This window comes from Lynx rufus, unplaced genomic scaffold (assembly GCF_022079265.1).
Source record: "Lynx rufus isolate CCGP_SWC_20201006 ecotype Redwood Valley unplaced genomic scaffold, mLynRuf1.p SCAF_7, whole genome shotgun sequence".
NCBI classification, from domain to species: domain Eukaryota; kingdom Metazoa; phylum Chordata; class Mammalia; order Carnivora; family Felidae; genus Lynx; species Lynx rufus.
In genome coordinates, this window is record NW_025814889.1 from 58,523,601 (window position 1) to 58,548,685 (window position 25,085).

Sequence of the window (25,085 nt, forward strand, 5' to 3'; positions counted from 1 at the left end):
GTGTTTATGAAATGTTACTTTAGCCAGTGTTGAGAACTAGCCAATACTAGAGATTTTGAAACTTTTTCACTTCATTGTTTAAAAAAAACTAAAGTCTTGCCACCCCCAACCCCAAAATCTCATTTAAAATAATGTTTTTTAAAAAGTTCTGTTGGTTTTTTTAAAAGTGATGTTCCTGATCTGTCAGAGGACCACCACATAGTGAGAATGTAACTTATCCAAACTCTGCTAGTCCCTACTTTTGACCACCCAATGCATGAGCACACTGGGAGGCCACAGGGATGCAGTCCATACCATGAAACTCTTAATGAAGCTCAAAGGTTCACACAAGGCCTGGCCTTGCAGTCTTGGTCTCTTTAACATCTACTAAAGCTAACTGGCCCAAATAATCTTTAATGTCACTACCAGAATTAAAACTATTTTCTAAGACTGAAGTTCAACAAAAGATTTAAAGTTATGCTAAGAAAGAGCAATCTGACACAGGGAGACTATATTTAATTCCTATGGGAATTTTTTATACATGTTAAAATTTTTTCAATTATTACAAAAATTTAGTAGCATGTAAATATAGCCCCAAAATGGTTGCTATAATCCTCATCACATACTGGGTCTGCCTCAACAGGAAAAGCTATTCAGAGTATTATAGGAATTTATCTAATACAGAAAGTAAATGCCTTTTAATATTTTCCATTGCCTTGTATTTTTTTCCTTTTTTTCCCTTTTTATAGAAAAAATATAATATTTTGGGGAGCGTGACTATGACAAACAGCAGTGAAAAGATGGAGAAACCTTTATGAACAGTGTAACTTTACATTCATTAAGGGTGACTGAAACTATAGGACATTAATACCTACAAGATGAATCTACAAGAAGCCCATAAATTCATGTTCCCTCAATGTTTCAGTAAAACGAATCATGAAATCTCAACTGAAGTTATAATTAGTAATTAATCCATGTATGTGACTACATGAAACACAGAATAGGGATGATTCAAAAGTTTCATTAATTTGTTTCACACCAAAGTTCACAATTGGTAAGAAAAATAGGAAGTAATCAACTGCATGCACCAAAAACCCCAAGACAGAAATCTCAGGTATTCAGTTTCTTTTTCACAGGCATTGCTAGTTCAAAAACCAAAACTCAGGGAATACTGGCACTTAGAGGAAAAAAAGTTTCCACTGTCATTTAAAATAAGCATTCAAGATAAAAGCTAACAGTTTGGATGGAGCAGAAAATTAGGTAATGCTAAAACAAATGCTAATAATTTAGTGTAATGTACAAAAATTACCACTTTTACTTAAGTATGCCTTAAGAAAAAAGTACAAATTGTATTTACATAATTATACACTTTGTCTTTGACTTCTTTTTCTTCTTTTTACCATCTTTGCTCATCTTTTCTTTATGTTTTCGAATTTCTCGAACTAATGTATAGAAGGCATCGTCAACACCCTGAAACACATAACAAATATTAAAATGTGAATATATATGATGGATTGAGGTATAGAGATAACAGAAAGGATATACTACTACTGGAGACATTAATACTGAGAAAGAATAAGGACACTTTACATTTCTCTTTAGACAAAGACTTTTAGGATTTTTTTTTTTTTAAGACTTTTAGGATTCTTAAATGTTTTCTTCATGAGTATTTCATCAACATTATAAATAGGAACACTGATTTTCACAAAAGGCAAAGAAAAGCAGTGGTACAGAATCTTACATAAGCTGAACAAGTACCTTTTTCCCAGAACTTACTTTGCTACTTATTTTTTCATATTGACACACTTCTGTCACCAAATCCCAGTGCATTTCTGCATGTGTTTTTATGTGTGTGAAAATGCATTTACACTTAATTATCTCTGAGTTTCTACATGTTAGATATAAGACATGCAACTATGTACCACTTTCATAAATACTGACTAACAATATTTGAGCTCTGGGTTCAATACTTACTTAAATCCGTTAGATTTAAATAATCCCCAAGAAATAAACAGTATTCAAATATACTTACAGTTTTGAAAATAATATATATTAAGGCATTAGTTTCAATTCATATACTTAACATATAAAAAAGAAATTTGAATTGACCCCAAAGATAAGACACAATACTTTGAAACATGTAATACCTCTGACTTGTAGAGAAATGAGCTCAATCACTTAAACGGTGGTATAGTTATCAATTTGGAGGAAATTCTCTTTTATTTATTATTGTTTTACTTTCTGTTTAATTAATATATTACATATTCAAAAGTTTACCATATAAAGCCAAATGCTGTATCTTCAAAGAAATTTCCATTTAGTCATTTTGGTAAATCTATTCCTGATCAAAGCAAGGTATATAAATAAATAATGGCTGAAAGTGATTTCAAGTAGAATAATTTTCAACCTAATGATTCATAAAGTGAAAAATGGCACTCTCAAAGTGGTAGATTTTAACCCTGCAATACTGAAATTATACAATTATAGAAATCAATTCCTGTTATGACCCCATTAAAAAACAAGCTAAATATAAAAGCAAAATTAAAAAATAAAAAAGTATGATCCTCTATGTACTTTAAAATCTGTGAGTAGTAATTCTTTTTAAAAAGCTGCTAACCTACTGATGCTTTCAGAGACACTAGAGGGAGTCCTAGGAACAAATACTCAGCAAATAAAGTTATATAAATCAAGACACTTTAAATATAATGAAAACTGAATTTTTATTCATTTTAACCACTTCTGTTGAATATTCATATAAACACATTCATATAAGTTATTTATTTCTTGAAAATAAATTTAAACTTTAAAAATTTATCAGCGATATGATTTCTCCTTTTACTACACTACAAAAATCTTCTACAATTAATATTTCAAAATAGTAAAATTAATTCAGGGCATTTTCATTTAAGTTACACTTAACTAATTTTCATAACAGATCTAAAAGAAAAATACTATATTTTTGAAGAAGTAAACACAGGGGCACCTGGGTGGTTTGGTCAGTTGGGTGTCCGACTCTCAATTTTGGCTCAGGTTATGATCTCACAGTTCGTGGGATTGAGCCCTGCATAAGGCTCTGTGCTGACAGTGTGGAGCCTGCTTGGGATTCTCTCTCTCCCTCTCTCTCTCTGCCCCTCCCACACGTACACTTTCTCTCAAAATAAATAAATAAACTTAAAAAAAAAAAAAGTAAACACCGAGCAGGAATGAGAGGCTTGGTGAAGGTTTAAATAAGTAGTTATAGGATGAAAACCAGAATTATTTGGCACCTAAATGGCTTAGTGTGTTGAGCTACCAACTCTTGATTTCAGCTGAAGAGTGGGACTGAGCCCCACGTTCAGCTCCATGCTGAGTGTGGAGTCTGCTTTAGATTCTCTCTCCCTCTGCCCCTCTTCCCCACTCAAAAATGAAAATAAATAAACAAAATTAAAAAAAAAAAAACCCACCAGAATTATCACATGGACAGCAATGAAAAGTCCAGGGGAAAAAGTCTTCAATAAAACCCCTAAATTGCACTCAATGATGTTCCCCACTTTCTGAAATCATTCATTACTGGCACAACATATGCTTTTCCTTCACCCAAAGGAGAGGAAAAGTGATAAAATATAACTTATCAGCAATACAATCAAGGCTTAATATATGTAAATCTTTATGCTAACCTTCTTAACACACAAAATGCAAAAGCTTCCAACGATGTAATAAAGAACCATTATTTTATAATTAACCAACCCTTGACTAATTTATAATCATAAATGGTTATGAATGGTATGGAATCTTAAAAGAGGATCTAATCCAACTCCCCTACCCTTCACAAATTCCCTTTTATCACATATGCTTATGTAGCCTACTCCATTTCAACTACTTTTACAATGAAGAAAAATGTCAATGGTACTAAAACAGTGAAGCAGATAAAATGAAAAACTATGAGATGGATATAGAGAAGACACATTCTAAGTTAAAAACAATACTCAAGTATTTAGGGGACAATGAAAACAGAATGTGATAACATTACCATCTTCTAAGATTCTGACAAATAGTTTAGGTTAATATTGCACTCTTTCTTAATACTGAACTCTTATGTAACTTATTAAAATTGAATAATTGCAATGATTAAGGAAAGGTTACAATTAATCAAAATGGACACTGAATTCCTTTTTTCCATATGGGAACTAGTCATTTTTATACACACATATATAAAGACAAAAAATTATCCCAGTAATTTTGTTTAAACCCATCCATTTTAGGGGCACCTGGGTGGCTCAGTCGGTTAAGCGTCCGACTTCGGCTCAGGTCCTGATCTTGCAGTCCGTGAGTTCGAGCCCTGCGTCGGGCTCTGTGCTGATAGCTCAGAAACTGGAGCCTGCTTCTGATTCTGTGTCTCCCTCTCTCTCTGACCCTCCCACCATTCATGCTCTGTCTCTCTCTGTCTCAAAAATAAACCCATTCGTTTTAGGACTGAGAAAAACAAATTTGTATATATTTATTACTGTCAATTTTGTAAAAATATTTTTATTTAAAATTTTAAGTATTACCAAGTACACTTTTAAATAAAATGATATCCACGCCCACTGAAAAAAGCAAGGATTCAATTCATCACGCCCACTAATTATTTGACATTTACACTACAGAGTCACAAATTAGAAATCTTGGAAAAGTATATGCCTCCATCTTTGTTTTAAATAAAAATTAAAGTGTAAAACTTACTTTACTCTAAATAGCTCTACTTTTAAAAAAAGTTTTCAAATTGCATTGCAATGTTAAATTTTGCCACAATTTCTAAATTAAGATATTGCTCTATACAATGATACTCAAAGAATATTAAGAGTTCATAAATCTCAATAAAAATTAATGCCAGTCATGCTTTATTTCTTCTGAGTTTAGCAGATTAGTATACCATGTGTCTTTTGGCACTGAGTCTTTTATTCAAATGTACATTTTATGCTTTTGGGAGATACACTATTTCAGAACTCAAATCAATATAATAAAAACTACTGAGTGAAATATTTTTTGATCAAGACCAAATTTAATATGGGCTGGTTTAGAAAGAAAACTGAGAAATTCCACTCAGTAAATCCAAATGGGCAGCTACTGTATACGTAAATATGTATATACATAACTTAACGTTGTTAAATTATGGTCCTGCAAAGATTAAAAATACATGATTCTGGCTAAGATTCTACTGTTTGGGAATCAAACATAAAAGAGGTTATTTCAATTTAACATGCAAGCGTGTAACAGTTAAGAACAGTATATTGGATATTATGCCCATTTAAGGCTATAAATAAAGATTCTTGGATAGTAGAGAATCATGAAAAAAGTGTTAGCTAATTAATATGACTATGGATAAGGATACGGGCATTCCAAACAAGAGCAACAGCCAAGACTCAAGGAAAGGTAAGGAATAACATGGTATTTTTTTTACATAGGACAAAACAAACAAAAAACCCTTCAGGCAAGGAGTTTTTAGGAATAAGGCCAAAGGTTAGAGGGGTAGGAAGATGTTACAGACATATATGTATAAACTGCTATGAAGTTTGAGATTTTATTCCATACGTAACAGGAAGTCAGTGACTGGACTTAAAGAAAAGACAATGACATTTCTTTTAAGTGTATCTCTTTGAATACACCGTGAATAAAGGCAGGAACAGGTAAACCAAATAAGTTATAACAGTCCCACCAAGAAATGATAGGGGCCTGAACTAATGATGTGATAAAAGTTGTAATGTAACATCAAAGGAAATTGTGGCTGCCTCCAAATGGGGGTGCAAAAGAGGAATATAAGAGTCATCCCAAGACTTTACCCAGGATTCTTACTTGGGTAAAACAGTGATGGTGCTGCCACCAAGTTAGAGAACACAGGCAGAACAAGTATTTGCTTGCAGAATGTCCAAAAGAAAGAATACACTATAAGAGTGGGCCCTTCCCCACCTTCTGGGCCACTCTACCTTACTACTCTTTACAGTTTCTTTTTTTTTCTTCCTCTCTAGACCCAATGACAAATGTAGTATACAGCTATCAAAACTACATCAATTATAATTAATACACATTAGATTAAAAATAAGTGTAGTAATGATGGAAACAAACTACCAATTTCTTATCTTTCAATGCTGCCAATCAGAACCCCACACCCTAGGTAGTTCTAAAGTGGTTGCTACTTTGTTACCTCTGAAAGACATCTGGTTTCTGCCAAAATTAATATGCCGAACTTACCAGATTACATTACAATGCATTTTTTAATTTTCACACAGCCAGGAGTCTTTTCTTCTTTGTTGATTTTTTTCAATCTGTACTGTCGGATCTCTCTCACCAATGTATAAAAAGCATCCTCCACTCTCTGCATTGTAAAACACAACTTCTTTAAAGTCTGTTTCATTGGTAATTGTAATTTACTGGGACAGCCTTGTGCAAGAAGTTTGAAATTATGACCTTTACTTGAGAATTTCTTTTTAAAACAGACATCAGATTATTTAAAAAAAAGTGGGGATGCAGTTTTAAAATATGGGCTTGAATCCTGGTTTGTTCTTTAAAATCATTTTTGTTTTGTAATGGAATTGGAATTTTTTAAAACAATTTAAATTAGTTATTAGGGGAGATCAGGAAAAACCTAGGACCTATATTAGTATTTGTGTATCAACTAATATAATTGTTATAGTTTGCTAGTCATGGAATTAATCAAAGCTTAAACTGAAGTTAGATTTAAGTTATTTAACTTAGGAAAAACAAGCATCCCTGCCTCTCTCACCCCTGCCCTATGTGAGGAAGGAGAAAAATGGTACAGAAGAGATATTTAAACACACACACACACACACACACACACACACACACCCCTCAAAATAAAGTTGGGTCAAGGGGCGCCTGGGTGGCGCAGTCGGTTAAGCATCCGACTTCAGCCAGGTCACGATCTCGCGGTCCGTGAGTTCGAGCCCCGCGTCGGGCTCTGGGCTGATGGCTCAGAGCCTGGAGCCTGCTTCCGATTCTGTGTCTCCCTCTCTCTCTGCCCCTCCCCCGTTCATGCTCTGTCTCTCTCTGTCCCAAAAATAAATAAACGTTGAAAAAAAAAAAAAAATTTTTTTAAAGTTGGGTCAAGGGACTGGAATCTTGAGTTCTATCTTCAATTAAAACACTGTCCAGACCATTTCTAGGGTCCACAAGTGGATCGGAGATTGGGACTTTTGTAGCTACATTATTTAAATAAAAATGCTACATGAGGGCCATATACCATAATATGAAAACATCACAAATTGTTTAAAGTACACACACAGAATAGTAACAGTGCAGTTTGTTTCCTTATTAGAAAGAAGTCTTAAAAATAATTTTTAGAGCACTATCCAATTATACTGGCTTCATACCTTCCATTCTAATTTAAATACTCTACAGGGACAAAAGGGATTTCTGCTTAAGGCTACAGTGATAAAGCTATGACAACAAATCATGTATGGCCATATGGAGGCCAACAAAGTTTTTAATGTCTTTTCCAGTCCAGAAAAGTAAGCAGTAGCCAAAGGGGACAGAGTATTCAGTTAACTGTACTCCTAGTTTATCTAGAAAAACATACCAGAGTTGAAGCTTACATCTAAAAGATATACACAAATACTCATCTCCATGCAGTGAAAATTAACTTAAAAGATTAGTATTTGTGTTTATTATTCTAAAAGAAAATGAAGTATTTAGAAAGACTGGTATATTTTACTACACATTTAATTTTAAGCTTAATCTGTTTTTACTTTAAAAATTACTCACTAAGGGGGACTGGCCTATTTGAACTCTCTGGGATTGGTTGAACATCAGTCTTTCTATGAACCAAATGTGACAAAATGAACCCAATACTTAGAAAGCTAATACATATCAAAAATATGATTTATAGTTTTAAGTTCAATCACACACAAAGAATTGGCCATTTAAATATTAACTGAAGTAAACCAACAACTAAGGCTTAATTTTTGCATGCAGAAGTTATCACACATTCATTGCCTATACTAGCTAAGGAAAAAAAAAGACACCTCAATTCTTTAGGGTATATTAATTTTTATAAATCACAAGAATATATATTAAGCACTGCTTCAGTAGAGTTCAATAATTTACCTTTAAAGTAAAACTTTAAAATTGATAAGATTAAGTTTTGTTAAGAAAGAGGCATTTAAATTTGCTGTTTATATATTAAAATGTACATCTCAAGTTATTTATCCCAGGCAGTGACATATTTCTATTCAGCTATCTAATACAAAAATCATTACAGCCCAAGAAAATTTGCATCTCTTTTTAAGTGGAATCAATTTACTCAACTAGCTAGCTAAGTCAACTACAAAATAAAAATCTCCAACTGTTTTCTGAAATTATTAAATATGTTGGTACTTTATAAATTAGATAGCCACTTGTGCCTGTATACAAATTTTTAAAAATTTTATATTTATCATTCTCAAGAGGGTGTATTTTTACTTTTTAAGTCCTTAAAAATTATATATTAGAAATTCTCATTAAATAAGATAAATAACTTAAGGCATTAAAATGACTTGTAAAATATGTAAACTGTAAAGTATGAGCTGGCATTTAAGATATTTTCATAAATGATTCTCTTCCAGTTCAAAAATCAATGCAAGAAATTGAAATATAGACATATACACATAAAAATAAAACAAACCAGGTAAAAGCTCATATTTTTTAAGAATAAACTTTTACTTCTGTTTAAAAAAAGTTACAAAGTCAATAGAAAAGTAGTAAAAAAAAAATGCTGGGGAGGGTAGGGGACAGGGTTTTGGTCTCCTACTAACTTAACAGAAGCAAGTTTTGATTGTAACTTATTTCTAAAATCATTTTGAACGTGTCTTACTTTTCAAGTGTGCACATTCCCATCACCAGTACAGGATATATGATTTTTGTTTCCAGCAATGCAGAGAGAGAACTGGAGGCCAATAATTAAAAAGAAGAGATTTCTACCCACCACCAAGAATTCAGTATTAGGGCCTCAGTGGCTAAGATTATTAATAGTGAGAAATAGTTATTCCAGAGTGACTCTGTTCACTTTTTATTTTTACTAATACAAAATTATATTAAATTTTAAAGAGTCCGTTATTTTCTCAGACTTAAATTACTTCTCATTTCTTAATAATATGCCTTAGAATCATACTGACATCAAGAGAACATTATTTATCCTTGTGTGTACCTTAAACCACTGGCACTAGCAAAGAACACTGGTTTCATACCCCAAAATGTGTAGCTAATTTTTAAAGACAAAGTGTAGCTGAATCAGATGTCCAATATCCACTGTGGCTAGCTGCTATAAGCTCTTAACTGGCACCCAATGATTTATTCTTAAAAATATGGCTCATTGCCACACATACTTACTAAACTTTCAGAACTGAAAATATTTATGTAAAACAGAGTGTACAATATGTATAATTTTTTCTTAAATCAAGAGATTTGACAATAACTTCAGCTCAGCTATTATCTGAAAACACACCTGTGAGATTAAGGAAATAAGTGTATTCCACACCAGAAGTGGAACTGTCAACACACAGGATCACTCTATATCCTGGTGCCTATAATGCTTTCACTGAGCGATTTCATTTTACACAAGTTCCTGCTGAGTGGCTTATTATCAGCAAAAATTCTTGCACACACTTTCAAGGAAATAACACTTCAAGTACTCTCGGTATAGACAGATGCAAGACTACTAGTTTTATTGGTGGACAGGCATGGGAGAAACTAGATGTATCCTAAAAAACAATTCTGTATTGCTTATTTTTCAAGAAACCTTGCTAAACTATAGTCCATCTCAGGTACTACTGAAATGCAGCAAAACCACTACATAGAAGGTTATGCATGGAGCACAGCAGGTGCTCAGTAACTGTTTTATTTTTAGCTTGTAAAACGTTAAAGTTCAAGATATTTATCTCACGTACACAAACTCAACTACAAACTATTAAAGAGAAATATGCCACATAAGGAGTTCCTTATTTGGTTTGCTTTAAAACAATTTGGTCAAAAGTTTTCTTTAATGGAGGTCTTCTCACAACTAATTTTAAGTATCTAGAAATTAACAACAAAAGCCAGAAATTAATCACTCAACATTTTTAAGTTTGTAAAACCAATTTTCCCGTTATACTCAAATTGAGACCTCCAGAAAGCAAAAAAGCTGAATCAGGAGTAGCAGATATGCTAAGAATTCTGCTTCTGTCATCCACTTTACTGAATACTCCCCAATTCTGATTTTAGCAGACTGGAAAACACACATCTGATTACCATGGTGTCAATGTTTTGGTTTCAACAGTCTTTGCCAACACCGCATCTACTGCCCAATGAGGCCAGAAAAATCTGGCAATTACTAAACTACCCAGATAAATGTGAACTAGGGGTAGCAGTATTTATATACTAGGAACATAGGGACCACATAAAGCATACTAGCAGAAAATAAAAATTACGCTGGCCTTTCAGATGTAGACGAAAATATTGTAAAAAAATATATAGAATTCATTATATTCTAGCCTATATGATGGGCTTTTTAAATTACAAAGTAATTTATTTCATAAGATACACAGTCTGCAATCCTGTCTTAAGAAGTACTAGAGTAAAACTCCTATTTCCCTTTCACAGAATATGTAAGTTTTATTTTAAAATCACTAATGTTAGCCTGTAAATTTCAAGTCGAAAGTCTGACCTAACTTCTAGCATCTAATCAAACAATACAGTTCCCCAGAGAATCAGGGATCAGCACACTACAGCCCGCAAGCCAAATGCAGCCATAGCCTATTTCTTGTACTGGCCACAGCTAAGAATTATTTTTGCATTTTTAAAGGGTTATAAGAAAAAAAATTGCAACAGATACCACTTGTGGCCTCCAAAGCTTAAAATAACTTATCTAGTCCTTCTAAATGAATGTCTTATTCCTATTAACTTGACTTATAATTGTTTGGTGTTTGTGTTTTAGGTTCATGCTCAAGACTAAAACTTAGGGCATGAAACAAACAGCTGCTGATAAAATGCAACAAGAGTATACGTAATTATTTTGTTCAAACAGCAAATAAATAATAGCAGATGAGTAACAAAATACTCTGCAGAAAACAGGGATTCAAATTTTCCTGGAAATATAAATTTTTAAAATTTTTATATATTTTATAACCTCCACAATTACTTGGAATAGCTCTTTAAAGTCTTTCAAAAGCATGCAAATATCAAATTAATTTCAGCAGAGGAAGATTAATAAATTTTTGAAAGGCAAATCAACAAGTCCATGAAATAAAAAGAAGTCAAAGATCAGAAACTAAAATATCTAAGTTATAGTTTAGCAACATAAATTATATAAAGATATGATAGGTTATAAATATACGAAAAGTTGAATGTTAGAGGAAATAAAGTACTACAAGTATGCCTTTGTATTACTCTGTATTTTAATTAGACAATCTCTATATAAATATCTACAAAGCAAATTTAAATTAATCCACTTCCATATCATATATACTACATTCACCTTCCCTACCTCCCCCCATAAGAAAACTTATAAAAAAAACCTACAAATCTACTTTAAAAGGAATCCAGGTAATTTTCGGATTAATTATGAATGCTGTGGTCTAGCAAAGCATTAACATCAAACACTAAGAACAAACTAGTACTTCTTAGGTAGTAACCATACATGACACACAGCTAAAAGGCTCTTATCATTGAGAAGCAGAGGGCAACATTGTTGAAATAACAAGACGACTCCCTTTTACCGTGTTCTGTGTTGTCGCCTACCCCAAGTGTGGTCCACATATCAAATATCAGCATCACCTGAGAGCCTGTTAGAAATGCAGGATCACGGGTCCCAACCTAAACCCACGGATTAGAATCTGGATTTGAATAAGAAGCCCGGTCAATTCATATGCATTATTAAAGGATGAGTAGCCCTGCTCTATTTGCAAACCTTTATAACATTAGGCAATAATCTCAGATTTTTTTTTTTGTAAAATGTGAACTAAAATATTAACTAATGTTGTCTAAAAAGTATCTTTTAAAAGTTACACATAATGCAAGTTAATAAAATGTTAATGGTATGGTTTAGTAGTAGGCAGTACGTTTACAAACGTTTTCAATAACTTTCCTTCAATTTTACGTTTGCAAAATATGTTTTTTGAGTACTTCCTCTATAAGGGAAATCAAGAAGTCTGGTTAGAGAAGATCAGTAAAAAGAAGACAGAAACCAAACTCTTCCCAGTCTTTGGGACCCGGGAATAGATTTGAATGAAATCTTAACTCCTCTGAAATAAAGTGAAGTGCTATATACCAACTTCTTTCTTGAACCTATAAGTCAGGTTTTAGAATGAGATATTTATACTATAATCAAACCATAGAAATTCAGCTTTTAATCCTCCCAAAAAACTTAAAATAGAATTCATTGTTTTTTCAGTGTGTATAAATTTGTACAGCCATGAAGCAGTACATAAGCTTTTCCACTAGGGAAATAGACATACGCACTAGCTGAATAATGGTTTACTTGAAAATATTTACACCTTTACAAAATTGAGTGAAAGTTTTCCAATACCTGTTTTTATAAGTTTAACCTGTTTTATATGTAATGAGTTGTTCATCAATTTTCTTAACTCCTAGCATTACAGAAGTTAAATTCCACAAAACTGTTTTTCTGGGTTCACAGATACATGTAATGAGCAAAACCCAAAATAAACGTTCGTCTTGTATGGAACATAAATTGATCAATTTCTTAGTATATGAAAATTATATTCCATCATATCCTTATGTATTCCTTTCTAGAATTTTTTTTCTGTATGTTAAACTCTCATTTCACACAAATAGGTTACATAATGTACCTGAAATTATTGTATTTCACTTAGAGAAAAAGTTACTTTTAAAAATGAAGATAATTTTTGAAAAAATTCAGGGTCAATCTGGCATTAATTTTTGTCAGAGCAACAGAGCAAATGAATAACTGAGAATTTCCATTTACTTTCTAAATATCCTCTTGCTTTAATAAAAACTTTCTCCAAAAATAAATATATCCTTAAAAAAGTCTACAGAAGTAAAATTCTTCAAAGACAACAAAATTTAATCTAGAAACACATGACCTAATACTCTTCAAAACACTTCTAAAATAGGAAACTCAGTATTTGTTCCCCTGTTCTTTGACTTTATAAATATAACAGTTGAAAAAAATTCCCACATTTCTTGAATGCTGAATGTAAGATGTGCTGAGTTTAAGAGAAATGTTCAATGTGGAAAGAAACCAAAGCCAAAAGTAATACCATGGACACTGGATTAAGAAATGCTGCCCTTTCATACCCTTAAAAGAACATTTACCAAGTAAACATTGTTTTTTTTTTTTCCTATTTTAGCATAATGGAAAGAAAAAACTAAATTATATTAAATAATATAACAGTTATGCTATCAGGCATGTACATTTATCAATGCTCTTGCCCTCCTGCCCTCAAAATGATGTTACTAGAATATACGTTAGCAAATTATGATTAATGATTAAAATTATCTGATATAGTTTGCAGAGAATAGATACTGATTACTATATTGATTATCATATTACATATTGATTACAATTTCACTTACCTGTCTTGTCTTTGCTGATGTTTCAATAAAAGGAATTCCATAACTTCTTGCTAAGTCCTGAGCCTGTTTCGTATCTACTGTTCTAGAAGGCAAATCACATTTATTTCCTACTAGGACCATAGGTACATCTTCAGAGTCTTTAACTCTTTTTATTTGTTCTCTGGGAAGGAAAAAAAAAGTTACAGTGGAGACATTAGTAACAACAAAAAAAAAATCTTTCAAAAATTGTCCATAATTTTCTTATAAAATATGGCTGAAAGAAGACATTTAATGTAATTCCTAGTTTCCACCACACCAAATTTTCCTTGCTTCTTCATCTAGTTATTTTTTTTCTCCATTTTAAACAGAGAATTTCTGTGTCTCTTAAAAGATAAAATATCCAGAAATATAGGAAAACTACAATCTAATAGGTTCAAACGCAGGTAGGTCACAATGATAAAACAGAAAATATTGAAAAATTTTAAGCCAAAAAAGTGCTATACCTAATTTTTAAAATTATAACCTTAGAAACATATCCTGTATATGTTATTAAATGTATATGTACAGAATTTAAAATGTTTATACAAAAACATAAATTACGATACTGACCTAATTGTCACATACCTTTCTCAAAAAAGAGACCACCAAGGTGGAAAGGTTCTGATTTCTACGTGGACAACATTGATGTTACTATACTGTTTATTCTGTTAAAAGTCCTTCTAAGGTTTTTGGTTTTTTTGTTTTTTTTTTTCCAAGAAGATTGCATAAACTTTAAATTTGGGGTAAAATTATATTCCTTCACAATTTTGGGTTAATTTCAAAGATACAGCATGGAGGAAGAAGCAAGACAACAGAGTTAGAACTGGTTCAGATTCCCAGTTCCTCTACTCATTAGCTAAGTAAACTTTATAGCTTAACAAACATATTGACACCTATTTACTATTCTACAAAAACATTGTCACCCACTCAAATTTCTTTTTCTCTATTACCAGACTACAAGGAAAACATGCTGTAAGAAATGTATTAGGTAAAATGTTAAACCTCTTAACTGGGCTAACTCACTGTTATAAAACATAGCTAATGAATGGGATGTTTAATATGCACTTTTTTGAAAACTGGACATCCTCAAAGCAATAGAATATAAACTATATTTAATGCAATGATTCTTTTAAAGAAGTCAATTTTATGCAGATTTGTCAGATTCTTTATGAAGTGTAATTTTTCTAGTATTTTAATCTTTCACTGCTTCAGTTTGTTTTTCTTAACTATCTAAAGCCAATGTTTATCCAATCACAAGAAATTCTACACCAAATATACTCAATTATTTTTAAGGCTATTTGAGTGGTACCACCTCAATTACCTTTTCGTATTTTTGTTGATCGTTTTCATTTTTATCATGGCTCTACCTTAAGGCTTGTGACCCTAGTGTACAGTGATTAAGAGCACAGGTTTTGAAGTCAAACAAGCCTAAGTTTCAATTCCAGCACTGCCATCTAAGCAATCTGGAACAAGTTACTCAACTGCTCTAATCCTCAAGAACTTCATTTGTAAAACAGGGATATAATGCCTACCTCATTATTATTTTAAAATTCAAATTAGATAATTAGCAGATGGTAGTCAGCAAAGACTCAGGAAATGAAGGATATAAATAATTACTCCTCAATGTCATTTTATTATCAATTTAAACCCACCTATAGTGGTGAATATCTTCAAATGATTTAGTATTATTTATGGCAAATACACAAAGAAAGCCCTCCCCAGTCCTCATGTACTGGTCCCTCATTGCACTGTACTCCTCTTGACCTGCTGTGTCGAGAATATCCAAGAGACAGGTTTCTCCATCAATTACTACTTGTTTCCTGTAGGAATCCTGAGAAGGGAGAAACACAGTCTGGATTATTATGGTGCACCTTTTACTTTTAAAAAGGTGTTATGCACAACTCAACAACAAAAAGACAACCCAATTCAAAACTGGGCAAAGGGCCCTTCTTCCTCAGAAGAATATACATCAATGGCCATTACACACATGAAAAGACGCTCAACACATCATTATGGAAATGCAAATCAAAACCACAAGGAGCTACCATTTCACACCCACTAGGATGGCTATTATTTTTTTAACTTTATTTATTTTCAGAGAAAGAGCATGAGCAGGGGAGGGGCAAAGAGAGAGGGAGAAAGAGAATCCTAAGCAGGCTCCACACTGTCAGCGAACAGCCTGATGTGGGGTTTGATCCCATGAACCAAACCGTGAGATCATGACCTGAGCCAAAATCAAGAGTTAGATACCACCCAGGATGGTTATTATTTAAAAAAAAAAAAAGAAAGGAAAACAAGTGTTAGCAAGGATGTGGAGAAACTGGAAACTTTATACATTGCTGGTAGGAATGGAAAATGGTGAAGCCACTGTGGAAAATAGTTTGGCAGTTCCTCAACAAGTTTAACAGAATTACCATATGATCCATCAATTCTGCTTCTACATATATAACCAAAAGAATTAAAGCAGGAAATCAAACAGATACTTGTATGCCAATGTTCATCACAGCATTATTTACAATAGCCAAAACGTAGAGTATATACACAGTGGAATTTTATTCAGCCATAAAAAGAAATGAAATTCTGACATGTGTTACAATATAAAAGAAACTTGCAAAACATTGTGTTAAGTGAAATAAGCCACACAAAAAGGCAAATATCTATGATTCCACTTACATGAGATACCTAAAATAGGTAAAGTCACAGAGACAAAGAGTAGAATAGAGGTTATACCAGACACGGAGAGAGGGGATTTTATTGTTTAATGGGCACAGAGTCTCAGTTTGGGATGATGAAAAACTTCTGGAAACAGAGCTAATGGCTGCTCAACATTGTGAATTTACTTAATGACACTGAATTGTACATTCAAGAATGGCTGCAATGATATATAAAATATTATTATATATAAGACACATACACCATACCACAATTTAAAAAAAAGATTTATAAAAAAGTGTTATACAGAGATTCAACAATGCAAGTATTCATATTATTAACAAAATGACCCAAATATTCTATTATTTTTTTTAATGTTTATTTTTGAGAGTGAGAGAGAGAGAGAGAGAGAAACAGGACAGAGTGTGAACGGGGGAGGGGCAGCGAGAGAGGGAGACACAGAATTCGAAGCAGGCTCCAGGCTCTGAGCTGTCAGCACAGAGCCCGACGCGGGGCTCAAACTCACAAACCGCGAGAGCATGACCTGAGCTGAAGTCGGATGCTTAACTGACTGAGCCACCCAGGTGCCCCCCCCCCGCAATGCTCTATTAAAGAAAATAATTATTACAGAAATGGGAGAGCTCTACCAACTCTGTTATTCAGGATGATTTAGAATGGCAAAAAAAATCAATTTACAAATAATTGTCACGCATTTATTTACTTAACAGTCAAAAGAATACATAAGAGCAAGGTCAGTACTGAGGATTTTGATGCACTTATCCATTTCTGAAATCCTGGAAATATCTAACAGCCAGATAGATACTATGATAACTCTAGAGAGCATGACTGCTTTATCTGCAAATTCTGTGGGGCCTCTATTAAAAGGGGCATCAAGAAAGGGAGGGAGAAAGATGAATATCTTAAAGAGATTTTGCAACTCTAAGACTGAATAAAGGAAAGGGAGTAGATAACATTATAGAATATTAAAATGAAAATTTTATTTTCCTCTGACTTTTGATTAATACTTAAGACTTCATGTACTTTGTGCCAAAATAGGACTAAAAAAAAAAAAAAAAGGGAAAGGGACGGTGCAAGGTGAAGTCATGGAATAAGAGGGAGGGCTGAAAATGGGTATAAAGTGTAAACCAAGGACTTATTGTTTCTTATTGTTCCACATGTGGGCTATAGTATTAAAGTGCCCTTAGTTCATGAATTACTACATAGACATTCTATCATTAAAGAAAAAGAATGGTCATTAAAAATCATGTTTTTGGTAAAATATTTGAAAATTCTTTATAGAACACAAAGATATATATGTGTAGCATGATCCCAAATATACGAATATATCTATATACATGTATCTGTATGTATTATTTTAAAACTGGTGATATATACACCAAAATGTTAAAAGGCTATGTTTTTGATAACTAAATACCTATCTTTTTTTCTGGTACTAGATGCTACATTAAACATATTCCTTTCTATGACTTTTAATTTTTTCTTAATGCATTGAAATCTTTTTTTTTAAGTTTATTTGTTTATTTTGAGAGAGAGAGAAAGAGACAGTACGAGTGGGGGAGGGCAGAGAGAAAGAGGGTGAGAGAGAATCCCAAGCAGGCTCCATGCTGTTAGTGGGGCTCATGAACCGTGAGATCATGACCTGAGCTGAAAAACCAAGAGTCAGATGCTTAACCAGATGAGGCACCCCTATGATTTTTAATTTAAAATTTTTTTTAATGTTTATTTATTTTTGAGAGAGACAGACAGTGAGCAGGGAAGGGCAGAGAAAGAGGGAGACACAGAATCTGAAGCAGGTTCCAGGCTCTGAGCTGCCAGCAGAGCCTGACGCAGGGCTCAAACTCACGAACCATGAGATCATGACCTGAGCTGAAGTTGGACGCCCAACCGACTGAGCCACCCAGGCACCCCCAGCCTTTTTTGTTTTTTAATTTTTTTTCCCTATGACTTTCAATTTTAAAAGTGTGAAAGACTACCATATTAGACTATGATGTCATGGTTATCTTTTAAAGTAACTATATTTTCCAAATTGTCTATAATAAAATCAATTATCTCTTCAGAGAGAAAAAAAGGAGGGGTATCGATTTTTTTTAATGTTTTTTTTTTAATTTATTTTTGACAGAGAGAGAGAGACAGACAGACAGACAGAGCATGAGTGGGGGAGGGTCAGAGAGAGAGGGAGACACAGAATCCGAAACAGGCTCCAGGCTCCAAGCTGTCAGCACAGAGCCTGACGTGGGGCTCGAACCGACGGACCGCGAGATCATGACCTGAGCCAAAGTCAGACGCTCAACCGACTGAGCCACCCAGGCGCCACTCCCCTTTTTTTTTTAAATGTTTATTTTTGAGAGACAGAGAGCATGAGCAGGAGAGGAACAGAGAGAGGGGGAGACAGAGAATCCAAAGCAGGCTCCAGGCTCTGAGCTGTCAGGACAAAGCCTGACGTGGGGCTCGAACCCACAAACTGTGAGATCATGACGTAAGCTGATGGACACTTAACTGACTAAGCCACCCAGGTGCCCAGGATGGGTATTGAAAGAACCTTCTTACTAAAGATTTGAACATCTGGTTGGATTTTTTAAGCCTATTCCCTTAACTAAGTACTTGAAAGAACTCCTGTATATTATAAATTGAAAACCAGTATTTTTGAAATGTGATGAAAGAGCAGGAATTGAGAGTAAAGTACAGTGTCTTAGTCAATCCGTTCGTTACCCAGGTGTAGCTACAGATGAAAGACTTTCCTTACCTATTGCTATCACCTCACATTCTTCACTTACCAATTCTAACTTAGGTTAACCTTAGAGTTGAAAGTTTACTTAGTCTTCACATCTAAAAATTTCTACCAATAATAAAGTTAAGGACCATAGTCTTCTGGAGCCCCCAAAATCTATACCTAATGTGTGGCTGGGGGATTACTCACCATCTGTCCATATAGAATTCCTCCAAGATGTACCTCAGTGATTCCCATCTATAAATTTTTTAAACATTTTGCATTTTTGATGAATACTCCATCAAAGGGACCGAGAAACTGGAAAAGCAGTCCCTATTCACTGATGTATTTCATTCCCATTATCTTTTCCCTTCTAAACCCTAACAAAATTGCCAGCAAAGTTAGGAGTCACATTTAGTTACTGAAAAAAGTAATCTACAACCTACTTATGTGCAATGGAGTAGAATATCCTAATTAGAAATAATAGATTTAGGTTAGAAATTCAGGATTTCCAAAGCTAATTTTAACTACAGTCATCCTTAGAAGTGCAATCAGTCACTGAGCTATATAAAAAGGCAGTGCAACTTGGCAGAAGCTTAAGAACAAAGTGTTAAATGATGAAGTATACAAAGCAGAAAGCAAGCAAAAATGATATATAAATACTAAAGATTTTGTTCTAACTTCAGGTTAGCCATAAGAAAAGAAATATATGGAGGTAGAAAAAATTTACATCAATGAAGACTCTTTCCCAAGATTAGAGTCTAAGGGTTCAGCAAACTACTGGCCCACAGGCCAAATTCTGCCCACCTGTTTTTTCATGGCCCACCAGCTAAGAATAGTTTTTATGCTTTTAAATGGTTATTAAAAAAAAAAAAAAGCAAAGATTATGCGACAAAGGCCAATGTGACCCTTTTAGAGAAAAGTTTACCAACCCCTGCTCTAAGCTAATAAAATAACTTCACAAATCTGAAGTATTCTCAACTAATATTATTTGTTCTTTTCATCTATAAAAAAAAAAATCACCACTTTGTAAAAGTACAAGTTATCAAAGCCTAACCAATTTAAAAACATAGGTTCTATAATGAAACCAGTTAAGAATGAAGCAAGAAAAAGATCAAGACTTTACTTTTTTCAAAATTTTTACTTTTTTTTTAAGTTTTATTTATTTATTTTGAGAGAGAGAAAGAACATGCAGGAGCAGGGCGAGGGCAGACAAAGAGGGAAAGAGAGAATCCCAAGCAGGCTCTGCGCTATCAGCACAGAGCCTGATGAGGGGCTCGATCCCAAGAACTACGAGATCATGACCTAAGCCAAAACCAAGAGCCAGATGCTTAACCAACTGAGCCACCCTGGCACCCCTACTTTTTTGTTTTTAAAGTAAGCTCTATGTCCAGTGTGGGGCTCAAACTCATGGTCCTGCTGAGATCAAGGGTCCCATGCTCTACCAACTGAGCCAGCCAGGTGCCAGAAGACTTTACATTTTTCATGAGTATTATTTCCAGCCTTTCAAAGAGAATAAACTTTCATATCAGGTACATAGGTTACTAACATCCTTTGCAAATGAGGATAAAGCCACTTAAATTAATTCAACATAATAAAATGAACGAAAGTTATTCCATATATTTCCCTTCACTCCTGGCCAAAGTGCTATTTTTTAATTTACTGAAATACTGAAATACTAAATGAAATCTACCATGCCGGAAAAAGTTAATCATAGATAGTAGTTAATCGTAGTTATCTGGCGATAACAATAAACAGGCACAATCCTTTTGGAAAGCAATTACGATATTTACCAAGAGCTATACAAATGTTCACAGCCTTTGACAAAATAATACCCCTTCTGGTAAATGTGCTAAGGAAAAAGGGTTTATTTATTTTTTTTTAATGACAGTGAAAATAGACATATACCTAAAATGGCATCCTAAGATGTCTTACAAAGAAAGATTACATAGGCATTTAATACTGACTCACAACCTTATGCCATTTATCTGTTTTCAAAATATGCATCGACCACCACCACTACCATCCCCTTAGTCCATGACAACTATTTGGTCTCATGCAATTTCTTACAACTGCTTCCTAGCAGGGATCCCTATTGTTACTCTTAAGATATGTTCTCCACAGAGCAGCTAGTGATCGTTTTTAAATGTCAGCTAAATCATGTCACTCGCTTGCTTAAAGTCTTCTAATAGCATCCCTTCCTTTTTAAAAATAAAATCCAAAGGGCTTACCACTTCTTCAGTACCTCTGTATTTCCTTCACAGCATGTATTATAATTTGTAACCCTGTTTTTTTTTTTGTTTAATTGTTTAATTACTATCTATATACCATCCATAATGGTTGGGGCACACATCTGCTCTGCTCACCACTATACACCTCATGTGTAAAGTCTTGAATACAGTGGGTAATCAGTACTGTCTGTTAAATAAATGAATGAATCCATTCAATGTAAATAAATGCACACACTATAACACAGTCTTCTACAAATAAGCACAAGTTTAAGATACTGTAAATTATATTAGAACAATGAAGTTGTAAATTTTAAAATTATATCAAGACTCTTAATAAATGTATTCAAGCAACTTTCATATAATATGAAAGCTTTAATGTAAAAATACAAACAAAACAATATATAAGAAAGATTTAAAAACATTTATGGGAGGGAAGAGAGTAAGACTACAGAGATCACAGGGGCCTTTAACTGTATTAAGTTTTGTATCTTGAAAAAGAAAAAGGATCTACACCAAATGTGGCAGAATGTTAAGATATGAAAAAGCTGGTTGGTGCATACATTGTGTTCAGTATCAAATTTTCCATACAACATTAAGAGTGTACCAGCTTCATCATCACTCACTAACAATAGATTTTATACTTTTATTTTTCTTTAAATTTCTGTCCGTTTATTAAGCTAAAAATTCTTACTGTTTTAATATCCATTTCTTTGAGGACTAATAATGTTACATAGGATTTTTTCATATTTCCATATTTACTCCCATCACATGTGTCCTTTGCCCACTTGGAATTTTCATCTTTTTTTTTGCACTGACTTGTATAATTTTTTAAAAGTGTTTTCAAGTTTGTTAAAACACCTTTAAATGCTGTTTTATGCATAGAAATTTATCTGTAAAACCATTAGAGGAATTTGAGAATTAAGACTAAATCATTCAAGATGAGATAAACTCATGGACCAAGACATCACTTTGTCAATTTTCTATTATAGTTAATAGTAACCAAGTTACTCAGTATGTTCACCTTTTAACACACTCAATTTAGTTTTCCAACTCAGGCAGTGAACCCCTGACATGGGAAGACACCATAGTAAACAACAACAAAACAGTATTCAGATACTGTGATAAGCATATTATAATCATTAACCCATTTAATCTCCTTCTTCATGCTGCTGATTCCATCAGATGCTCTTGTAAACATGAACAGGACTGCTGAAAATGTGAGCTAAAGTATTATTTGGGGATTTACTTTTGAAAAAAATTTTTTTTAACCTTTATTTATTTTTGAGACAGAGAGAGACAGAGCATGAATGGGGGAAGGTCAGAGAGAGGGAGACACAGAATCTGAAACAGGCTCCAGGCTCTGAACTGTCAGCACAGAGCCCGACGCGGGGCTCGAACCCACAGACCGCGAGATCATGACCTGAGCTGAAGTCGGACGCTTAACCGACTGAGCCGCCCAGGCGCCCCTTGAAATGTTTAATAAGGTTTTCTTAATGCGTTAAGTACCATAAGTACTTTTCACATACTACTAAATAACATCTATAGGAAAAAATGAGAAACTCGCTTTTACTCCTTTAATGCTCAAGTATTTTGCTACTCTTCCAAAAGATTATTTGCATCCATCATAGAATAATGTGGTCCACACTACTGGTTATAAGCCATCAAAGATTGTTATAGAAAGCTAGTTCTCAAAGACAGCTAAAATCCTGTATAACTGCCTAGTACGTTGGAATTATAGTAGGGAAGAAACATGGAATTTGAGAGATATAAACACAGGCTTATGAGCTCATTCCCACCTACCCACTTGATTCTCTCTTGCATCCTAGGGACACTTACAAAAATATCTAGTAAGTATCATATATTATGCCAGGAATTCTAAAATTTTGGACCTCAAAGAGCTAGGACTGCTAGAAGAGATATGATATACAGACAATTAAAACTCAGTGAAATAAATGCAATGCCATGTGCTGGACAAAGCACAATGGTGGCACACAGGAAGAAGAGATCAACTCTGCTTGTATGAATTAAGAAAGACCAGCGGCTCCAGGCAGCAAGGAGCAGAGAATGCATAGAAACATGAAACACTGGGGCGCCTGGGTGGCGCAGTCGGTTAAGCGTCCGACTTCAGCCAGGTCACGATCTCGCGGTCCGTGAGTTCGAGCCCCGTGTCGGGCTCTGGGCTGATGGCTCAGAGCCTGGAGCCTGCTTCCGATCCTGTGTCTCCCTCTCTCTCTGCCCCTCCCCCGTTCATGCTCTGTCTCTCTCTGTCCCCAAAATAAATAAACGTTGAAAAAAAAAATTAAAAAAAAAGAAACATGAAACACTATGTTGAGTACATGGAACAAAGATGTTCAATACAACTTTAACTTAGAGGAATTACTGGTAAGTAGAAGTGAAACTCCACAATCAAGAGGTCAGCTTATGGAGGGTCTTGTCTGCCACATCAAGGAATTTTGAACTCTATCTTATACTAAATTACTAGAAGGTTTTTAAGTAGAAAGGAAGATCAGATTTAGCAGGTTCACTATTAGATTATGAAAAATTATAGAAAGGAACCAGGTTGGAGGCTAGGAGTATTAAGAAACTATTACAAGAAATGACAGAACCTGAAGACAGAAACAACAGTATAGATGGAGAAGACTAAATAGTTTTGAGAACTATTTAATGGGTAAAATTGGCAGAACTACCCTCATACATTGCTGGTGGGAATGTAAATATTGCAACCACTGTGGAAGAGTCTGACAGCTGTTCAAACAGTTAAACATAAAGATACCACATGACTCAGCAATTCTACTTCTAGGTATATACCCAAGAGAACTGAAAATATATATTCACACACAAAAGTGTACACCAATGTTTACAGCAACATTATTCAAAATAGCCAAAAAGAGGAAACAATCTAAATGCCCATGAACTAATTGATTAACAAAGTATGGTAATATCCACACAACAGAATATTATTCAGCCATAAAAAGGAATAAAGTATTGAACCATGTGATAACATGGATGGACCTTGAAAACATTACACTACACGAAAGAAGCCCAAACACAAAAGGCCACATATTGTATGATTCCGGTTTTATGAAATATTCAGAATAGGAAAATCCACAGAGAAAGTAAATTAGTTGTGGCCAGCAGCTAGCAGGAGAAGGGACTAAGGAGTGACGGCTAATGGGTATTGGGCTTCTTTTTGGGGTGACAAAAATGTTATGGTCATATAACTTCGTGAATATACTAAAAACCACTGAACTGTATATTTTAAAAGGATGAATTTTAGGCTGTATGAATAATATCTCAATTTTTTTAATGGCAGTTTACTGACTGGGCATAGGAACCGAAGGGGAAGACTAGAGGAAAAGATGAGTTCAATCTGGGGCATGTCAAATTCCCTACGCTTATGGGTTTGACCCGGAGGCAGCTTGATATAGAGATCTGATGCTCAGGACAGAAATCTAGGCCAGAAATAGGCTAGGCTATGGGCAGCCACGGAACTTCACTAAGTTCTAGTGTGAGTGTCGACAAACTACCTAATGTCTCACATACTCACATACTCTAAGCCATTGTCCTTCAGCAGTAAAAGTAGGTAAATAGTAACATACAGGACTTTGTATACAGGTTAGGATTAAAAACTATGAAACTCCTCTATAAAATGAAAAGTGCCATAAAAAGGGTAACTATATGCTTTTATAGATTACATTACACATGCTATTATAGGCCAAAAAGGTCAGGGGGCAGGCCACTGGCTACTAGGAACTATATGGCAACAGCAGTATCCTGTTTTTATAAGATCACTGAACATCTACACTTGGACTACTTTTTGCAAAACTGGTCACCGTATTTCAAAATACATATAATCGAGCTGGGGCAAGCTCCAGGGAAGGAAAGCTAAAACTCTGAAGATGACAAAGGATCTCTGTTTTGATTAGGGTTCTCAT

General features: G+C 34.0%; 1 protein-coding gene across 4 annotated transcripts in view; it reads right to left on the reverse strand.

Moving 5' to 3' along the window:
• Positions 1 to 25,085, reverse strand: part of KRAS (KRAS proto-oncogene, GTPase) — a 40,865-nt gene that overhangs the window by 3,458 nt on the left and 12,322 nt on the right. For 2 of the 4 annotated variants that reach the window (XM_047067429.1, XM_047067427.1), the window contains exons 3-6: positions 15,192 to 15,370; positions 13,522 to 13,681; positions 6,187 to 6,310; positions 1,373 to 1,449 (exon numbers count right to left, since the gene is read on the reverse strand). In XM_047067429.1, coding sequence (XP_046923385.1) covers positions 6,191 to 6,310; positions 13,522 to 13,681; positions 15,192 to 15,370 — 459 coding nt within the window. In that variant the 3' untranslated portion in view covers positions 1,373 to 1,449; positions 6,187 to 6,190. Of the gene's footprint in view, positions 1 to 1,336; positions 1,450 to 6,186; positions 6,311 to 13,521; positions 13,682 to 15,191; positions 15,371 to 25,085 lie in introns of those variants that run through there. The other 2 variants (XM_047067428.1, XM_047067426.1) reach the window with 1 other exon arrangement.